Source organism: Papaver somniferum, unplaced genomic scaffold, assembly GCF_003573695.1.
Source record: "Papaver somniferum cultivar HN1 unplaced genomic scaffold, ASM357369v1 unplaced-scaffold_131, whole genome shotgun sequence".
In the NCBI taxonomy this organism is placed as follows: domain Eukaryota; kingdom Viridiplantae; phylum Streptophyta; class Magnoliopsida; order Ranunculales; family Papaveraceae; genus Papaver; species Papaver somniferum.
In genome coordinates this window covers 4312359-4321090 of record NW_020622270.1, presented here as the reverse complement: position 1 = coordinate 4321090, position 8732 = coordinate 4312359, and the positions used below count along the sequence as shown (strand labels likewise).

Below are 8732 nucleotides of genomic sequence, written 5' to 3'. Positions count from 1 at the left end.
GAGCCGAACCGATCTCTTTATGAATAGTTCGGCTAGCTGAAACTGTTTAGGTATGCGCCGAACATTTTCTAGACACTAGTTCGGCTTGTATAAAATTTTCCTAGAAAGCCGAACCTATTCCTGAGAGTTCTGGAATAAAAAATGTTAATGGTTCGGCTTATATAATGAAAATCGTATCAGCCGAACTGTTCATATACACTTTCAGGCTGAAAATTTGAAGAACCGTTCGGCTCAAAAACAACAACATTATGCGCCGAACCTAGGTTCAGCTCACAAAGCAACTAAATTATGCGCCGAACCTAGGTTCGACTCACAAATCACCTAAATTATGCACCGAACCTTGATCTGAAACCTGGATATTGACAACTAATGAACAGTTCGGCAAGCTGAAAGTGTTATTGTTATGAGACGAACCAACTAGTTCGGCTTGTTTAAAAATATCATAATGAGCCGAACCTAGTCATGTGTGATCTGGAAGAAAAATTATGTGAGGTTCGACTCATAGATGTAAGCCGAACTGTTCATCAATGGGTTGGTTCGGCTCATAGATGTAAGTCGAACCTATTCCTGAGAGTTCAGGAATAAAAAATGTTAATGGTTCAGCTTATATAATGAAAATCGTAGATTTTAACCCATTAAAATCAAGTAGATTTTATCTTCATCTACAAGAGAATGAAAATACGAAGATAACGCAAAAAGAATGAGGCCATTCCGACATTGGACGAAGAAGTTATGATCAAAACAAGATCGAAAGAATTCAGTCTACAACGGGAAGTTCGGCTGATAACTCATCAACACGAGTCAGCCGAACCTAAAGCCTATAAATCAATATTTTCGAAGTGTTTAAGGGTATATAAGTCATTCATACCCGTTAGATACCCCTTATCAATACACCCTGATTAGGAAAATGACTTTGTATGCCTATAAAGTTTTTGGTATGCCCATTATTATGGTTCACTTTTTTTTATTGTTGTGGAAACATGACGCATTGCCTAACAAACAAATCCATCTCAACCGAATGGTCATGGGCCTCACCTCAGTTACCCGAATCATTTATTACGAACCCTGTTTTTTTGGTCTTGTTTAGTTCGAGGTAATCTCATCTTTCACTTTTTGTTCGGCTTACTTTGCTCCAGTAATCTCTCTCAGGAGATCAATGCTGTTGTAATCAAATCTCAAATCCACAAACCAAACCCTGGAAAAATTCCCCAAATTCATTTTCAATCAAATTCCCCCAAAAATGGCAGAATCAATTGAGACACAACTCTCAGAATTGGGAATCAATGGCGATTTCTTCTCTTCTTCGTGTCCAAATCTTCAGAAGAATCTCAGTATTCTTTCTCCCGATCAGGTAAGAATCCGGCAAAAACTAATTGAAATTTGGTTTCTAAAGACTCAAATTAGAGATTTGTATATTTATTGATGGTGGAATTTGATTTCGATGGGCAGTTAAAACTGGGGAAAATGTTGGTGGAGATGGGACAAACTCATCTGTTTCATCATTGGTCTCAACCTGGTTCCGATGACGATCAGGAGAAGATTTCTTTCTTTGATCAGGTTTTTCCTCTTCATTTTTTTATGCTCTGAATTTAATTTTTTGTTGTTGAATTTTCAATTTTAGATAGATAGGGATTTTTAGTTGGGAGAGAGCATGCCAATTTGGGCAGCTTTAGTTTTCTCTTTTTTCTCAATTTGATCAGCAGTTAGTGAAATTTTATTAATGGCGTCTTAGATTCTTCTCCTAGATCGATCAGCTCTAAAGTTAGTGATCTTGTTTCAAGATGTTTGTCTTGCAAATATTGCAATGTCAAGGGCTGCTGCTACTCCTTTATTCAATTATCAGCCACAGATTACTGTGGAGTACTGTGGCCAAACCATTCTGCTCAAAACCTGCTGATTGTTACGGATGGTGGAATCCACTATTTTGTTGTTTTGAGCTCAGAAGATAATGAATGTATGATGGTTGTAAATTTGACTAGTTGTCAACGACGTCAGGGAAGAGACGAACAAATAGATGAATTCATCAATGGATGCATTATGGTTTACACTTCTTTATCAATGGATGCATTATGGTTTTAACAAATAAGATCAATTTATCGTTACTTCTGTTTCATTATGGTTTACACTATAACTAGTCCTTGGCTTAATAGTTCTCCACATGATTCAGATTGGACCATGTCAAAATCATTAACTCTGGTCTCACAATTGATATATACATATTGCAATTCCATGATTAAGTTTCACTGAAAATTTCAGACTAAGTGAAAAATTATGATCTCATTGGTTCTTGTAGAGTTGTAGTGGTTACCAATGGATGCATCACTTCCCTGTCCTTGACATCCTTGGTTAACTGATATTATGGTTAACTACGAGATGGGTGCCGATTGATGCCTAAATTTTGATGTTCCTTTTTGGCTAATGGGTTTTGTTATGTTACCATCTGATGAATTTGGAGTCTAATGGCAATTAACACAACTCTTACTTGGCTATGTTGTTGATGTCAAGTTATTATCTTGTTTCAGGTGAATAAGCTTGAGACTAGCTACCCTGGTGGATTGGCTTCGTACATTCAAAATGCTAGAAGACTCCTTGCAGATTCAAAAGAAGGGAAGAATCCATTTGATGGATTTACTCCTTCTGTAAGTTTGAAAACTTCTCTCTCTCTTCCAATTGTCTTACTTGTTGCTTATTTCTCATTTTTTGTTTATCCAGTGAAGTATGCTCATTGTTGTTGTACCATATCTGGAAATGGTCACAATTTTTACCGTTCAAGTTATGGAATATTTAAACAGAGCATGTGTGATTGTTGTACTGAGGTGATTGCCTTTCCAGGTTCCATCTGGAGAAATTCTTACCTTTGGTGATGAAAACTTTGTAAACTTTGAGGAGGCTGGTATCAAGGAAATACGCAATGCTGCATTTGTCCTTGTTGCAGGTGGGCTTGGGGAACGTCTTGGCTACAATGGAATTAAGGTAGATTTCGAAAGTTTTGTGAGTCTAGTTGGCTATCATTTTCTGACCACATTTGGAGCTGTAGAATTGTGGTGAATTTGACAAGTTACCATACAATTTAACCGTGCCTACAAACATATTTCAGGTAGCTCTTCCTTCAGAGACCACAACTGGGACATGCTTCCTTCAACACTACATTGAGTCTATTCTAGCTTTGCAAGAGGCAAGTTGTAGATTGGCACAAGGTTAGTTTGAATTTGATATTTTGGTTGATCCAGTATTTTTACATTGTATTATTACTTCTATAGGCTACAGTTCCTGATTCTATTTTTTGTACATTCTACCAATTTCGGAGTTTTTTTAGTTGTTATGCCCTTTTACTTTAAAAATTATATTCTTTCATGCACATTAAGTAATTTTTATAGATTTAAAAGTACCCGTCCCTGTTCTGAGTACAGGTTGTTGCTTTCTCAATTTCTTCATTCGCATCTTCAGTTAGTTGTAAACTTTCAATTGACCTTCTCATTGAACTTGTAGGTCAGTCTGAAGTACAGATTCCTCTGGTCATTATGACATCAGATGACACAAATGCACGTACATTGGATCTCTTAGAGTCAAATTCTTTTTTTGGAATGAAACCGGATCAAGTGAAGCTGCTTAAGCAGGTACATGAATAATCACCATCAGAGTACCATCTCCATATGCTATTGAAGTGATTGAATCTCAATATTACAATCTCATATTAACTGTATGCTCAATCCAGGAGAAAGTGGCTTGCTTAGATGATAATGATGCCAGGCTTGCAGTGGACCCTGTCAACAAATACCGGATTCAGGTACTTCTCGTTTTGTTTCTTCGTCTCTCTTCCAAACATGATTCCGTGATTTAGAGTCTGCTATATCCATAAGCCTTGATATATTATTCATTTATTTTTTGATGTGTGCACAGACAAAACCTCATGGGCACGGGGATGTTCATTCACTTCTATATTCAAGCGGCCTTCTGAAAACATGGTGCGCGTTATCTCCAATCTTTTCTCTCGAATTTAGTTCTCAAATATTAAAATTCAGCGAATAGCTCAAATATCATGGCTTGTAAGTTTCGGTCTGCTTAATCACAATTGCAATCTTCTCACAATAAATGTCATTACTTTCTTAGGCATGATGCAGGTTTGAAATGGGTTCTATTCTTCCAAGATACCAACGGCCTGCTCTTTAGGGTACAGTTAATCCATGTTGAATGTTTTCATTAATTTATTTTTGGAGGTAGAATTATGTATTGGATGAAGCTAATGAATTGTTTTATTTTTAATTCCTCTTTATAATTTGATTTTAGGCAATACCGTCAGCACTTGGGGTTAGTTCCACCAAGGAGTACCATGTTAATTCTCTTGCTGTTCCTCGCAAAGCAAAAGAAGCTATTGGGGGCATTACCAAACTTACTCATGCTGATGGTAATTTCCTTCATATTTTTCTTTTGTTCAATAAAGCAAAATGATGAAATTTATCTTGGATATTTTTTGTGTTGTATTGCAAGACGCTTCGAAATATGTAACAATTGCCTGGGCAAAATTTATAATCCATAATTCTTTATTTCAAATGAAATGACTTACAGGGAGAACAATGGTGATTAATGTTGAATATAATCAACTTGATCCTCTACTTCGAGCAACTGGTCATCCTGAAGGAGACGTCAACTCGGAGACAGGCTATTCTCCATTTCCTGGAAATATTAACCAGGTAAGGACCGTAATGTTTTATTATCAATCATATAGATTGCTTTTTTTTTTCCTGTGTCCTTTGCACGCGATTGTTTTATTTCCGTAACGAACTAGCATCCGTTCCATTGTTGTTTACCAATAACATTTCACAGCTAATCATCTTGCTGACTACTGACATGGTTAAATGCGAAGTGTAGTTGATTTTGAACCTTGGTCCTTACATTGAAGAGCTCACCAGAACGCAAGGTGCCATACCGGAGTTTGTAAATCCTAAGTAAGTGCGCTACCTTTGTTCTTGTTCAGTTGTTTCATCAAATCAATCAATCATCGTCTAAGTGATGTCTCTCGCGCTGGCTGAATCTAAAATCAAATATTGTCTTTTGTTATAGATACAAGGATTCCAGTAAAACTTCATTCAAGTCTTCAACTCGATTGGAGTGTATGATGCAAGATTATCCGAAGTCACTGTCTCCTTCAGCAAGGGTCGGATTCACGGTAAGTGATCCTTAGTAAGAGTGTTTAAATATTTCTAAGATGTGATTTTTAGTCAGTTCAAGCTTAAGGATCTCAGTTTTACATAATAGGTGCAATAGAACTCTAAATTATTGTTGCTTTACTGAACAGAAACATATCAGATAAAACATTGTTTTATAGATGTGATTACTTGAATATAGTGTCTGAACTCCTCTTTGGATTATGTTAAAACAGTTGCTTGAGAGTTAACCTAGATGTATGTTTTCCACTTTAGGTGATGGATGCATGGTTGGCTTATGCACCTGTCAAGAACAACCCTGAAGATGCTGCAAAGGTACATAAATCTCTTTCTAAACAACTTGTTTGTTTTTTTATTTATCTTTTTTTTTTAATTACGAATTTGCAATAAAGCTCCGGGTTTGTTTTAATTTTTATGGTTGCTTGAATCTTATTGAAGGTGCCAAAAGGGAACCCATACCACAGTGCAACTTCCGGAGAAATGTTTATCTATCGAGCCAATAGCCTAATTCTTAAAAAGGTATGCAGCCTTAAGGGGTTCATTATATGTGTGCAAATTTTGAGTGTGAAAAGTTTTCGGTAGTCATTTTGTTTGTTACCAGGCTGGTGTCAAAGTAGCAGCTCCTGTAACTGCAACTTTCAATGGTCAAGAGGTGGAAGTATGGCCACACATCACATGGAAGCCCAAATGGGCAATGACTTTTGCTGAGGTAAGAAGCAAAGTTAGTGGGAACTGTTCCATCTCACAAAACTCTACTATGGCCATCAAGGGGCGTAACGTGTTTGTGGAGGATCTCTCTTTGGATGGGGCGCTCATAGTTAATGCAGTTGATAGTGCAGAGGTAAAACAGTCCACGTTGTTCTCCCTTTCTATAAAGTTGGGGCAAGACTGACGTTTCACAATTGTTGTTAACTATCATCTCTGTTGCAGGTAAAAGTTGTAGGACCTGTTCATAACAAAGGATGGCTTTTGGAGCAAGTTGATCACAAAGACACCTCAATTCCAGAGGAAATAAGGATTAGAGGTTTCCGCTTCAATAAAGTTGAGCAGCTGGAGCTGAATTACAACGAGCCAGGAAAATACAGCAACAGTTCATGAGAAGGAAGCTTACCCTACAAAACAGATAGACTACGGCGTGGGCAGAAGTACAATCTTAGACCAAGGAGGAAGAGGTCATTCTTTAATTAACCCCTGTACCTAGATTTTTGTTTTCTTTAAATGTATCGTTCATTCTCTGATTTGCATAAGCAATAAATTTGAGGCAACAATAAGTCGAGGCTTCTAGTAATTACCCTTTTTAGAAAAAAAAAATGGGTCTGCAGGATTCTCCCTTGTGAATGCCAGAAGTTTGCGGGAAATTTGCCGTTGAAAGTTTTCTTTTCATACAAATAAAAGGTTAAAGCTGCTATGGGTTTGTATTTATCTGAATACCAGCCGTGGTGCTCCCCAATTATTTTGTAGAGTGAGAAACTGTTGACTTGTAGTTATCATTTTTGAGCATTTGCTGACTGTTAGTTCATGTAATATATACACTTATACTCATTCGCATAATTAGAATCTGCATTATTACATACAATAATATCACGTTTGTCTGCATTATACATCTCCAGGGCTAACTCTACTTGAATCATTTTGCCGAGTAGGGCTGGGTGTGTTCTTGGAGAAACTTAATGCCACGTCTATCTGCACGAAACAGGTACAGGTCCTTTTTAAAGTTTTCGGTAGTCCCATAAAGATGCTGCTCCTGAATCCGCAAAAGGTTTCAGTTTGCAGCCATGAACTTTTATCACTTGCCCAGAAATGGGTTATTGTCCCGGCTACTCTTAGGTGCCTCCTTAAAAACGAAACTCAACCTACAAACTAGATAAAGCAAGAGACTAAGTGCAAAGTTGGAATGATGTTTCCTATCATATGCTCTCTGGGAACATACACTGTAAATGGCAGCAAATACATTGTATTGACCAGTAACGTTCAAGAGGGAACTTCCATCATGTGACGCGGTCATGTATGGGGAAGTCAGTCCATAATCACAAATTGTTGGTTTGAAGACTGCCACAAGTAAGTTGAGCTGTGTTTGAAGTACTGGACTACTCGATTCTTTCATGAACCGGGGACTTGCGACTACTATTCTAGTGCATCCTTTTCTCTCATTCACAGTCTACTTTTCACTTAACAGACAATTCCAAGGCATTAATCTCTTGTCCGAGTAAATTATTTCGAAGCTTCAGCAAAATCTTCTTTCCTGTCAATTATGTAGAGCCAAGCAGGCGAGTCAGGAAACGTTATTATTAAATTGAAGATCCATTTTTGTCGACATCGATATACCAGGTCCAACGCCAAGAAAACTGAAATAAAAATAAAATAAAATTGCGCTTGGTTTAAACTGGATTAGTAGCACCCAAATTGTCAACGCCCAAACAACAGGAAAGGAAGAACAATAGTGCTTGAGATTTATTAAGAAATTGATTCACAGTACAGGTCTGTGTAAGGATACATCATACGTACACAATCATGTGAAGCTATGAATCTTATTATAAAATAAAATTTTGGTCATGAAAATCAACACACGCTACAACGAAGTTCCATGAAAGATGAACTGACGAACTCACAAATCAAACAACCCATTACTAACAGACGAAATCGCAAATAATAGAACAGTACAAGATGCTGATCTAGACAGATAGATGTCGAATTCATGCGTGAGGAATAGTGACAGTAACTGGTTTGTAGTCCATGAGGATGATGCTGTCAGTAGCTTCCAACAGTTGTTTGGCAAAACCCATATGTGCAGGATGAGCAATATATGCGTTGACGTCTTCCATGGTATCGAATGTCAGTTGGAAGACATGGGTATTACCACCAGTCATGTTTGCTATGCTCTCATCTTTCCCCCTGTATGATTCAACATCCAATTCATTTCAGTACATATAAAAACAGATCTCTTTTTCATTGATGAAACGCGCAATATATAGTATGTAATAATCTTACCAGATGAAGTTCTTGATTGATTTGAAAACATCAGTGAGCTTAACGAACTCCTTGATGAGTTCATCGATCCTCTCTTCTGTGGTTTCAGGCTTGAATTTCACCACCAAAACGTGCTTCACTTCTGTCGTAGGGGCGCTGTTTTCCATTTCTCAGAACTTTGCTAGTCTCTTCCTATATCTGCTCTTTGATCTTGTTTTGTGTTTCTGGTTGGTTTTTCCATGCTAATTTCCACTCTTTATATAGTGTGGCTAAAGTTTCAAACTCTATTATTATCTTTTCATTTTTTTTCCCTTGTCCATACTTATTTCGTCGAAGCTGCCCACAAACGGTGCAGTGGTTTTTATCTCGAGCACAACCATGTGTAATCATATGCATCTGAGTTTAGTTTGTTCATCTCTTTGTATGATTGACTTCTGAGCACAGGTTGGTGCCGGTTTATTTATTTTCTAAGGTAAAGTATATGCTCGTTGAAAAATAATTTGTGCAGATTCGAAATCAGATCACTGATATCATTATCAAACGATTTTATCACAATATTACAGTGACATCAGTAAAAGTAACTTATGCTTTCCTAATAAT

General features: G+C 37.2%; 2 protein-coding genes across 2 annotated transcripts; one reads left to right on the top strand and one right to left on the bottom strand.

The window, feature by feature from the left end:
- Positions 1–1087: 1087 nt before the first annotated feature.
- On the top strand, positions 1088–6761 carry LOC113332494 (UDP-sugar pyrophosphorylase-like). Its single transcript, XM_026579032.1, has 17 exons — positions 1088–1351; positions 1450–1557; positions 2523–2639; positions 2833–2973; positions 3098–3197; positions 3490–3617; positions 3716–3787; positions 3901–3965; positions 4111–4171; positions 4288–4405; positions 4567–4691; positions 4870–4946; positions 5062–5167; positions 5421–5480; positions 5604–5684; positions 5767–6006; positions 6096–6761. The coding sequence occupies exons 1-17, from the start codon at positions 1241–1243 to the stop codon at positions 6261–6263; spliced, it is 1878 nt and encodes a 625-aa protein (XP_026434817.1). The 5' UTR covers positions 1088–1240; the 3' UTR covers positions 6264–6761.
- An 831-nt stretch (positions 6762–7592) lies between these two features.
- Positions 7593–8379, bottom strand: LOC113332561 (stress-response A/B barrel domain-containing protein HS1-like). Its single transcript, XM_026579103.1, has 2 exons — positions 8154–8379; positions 7593–8057 (listed from the first exon to the last, which is right to left on the bottom strand). Exons 1-2 carry the CDS (start codon positions 8297–8299, stop codon positions 7859–7861), a joined length of 345 nt encoding a protein of 114 aa, XP_026434888.1. The 5' UTR covers positions 8300–8379; the 3' UTR covers positions 7593–7858.
- Between the last annotated feature and the right edge of the window lie 353 nt (positions 8380–8732).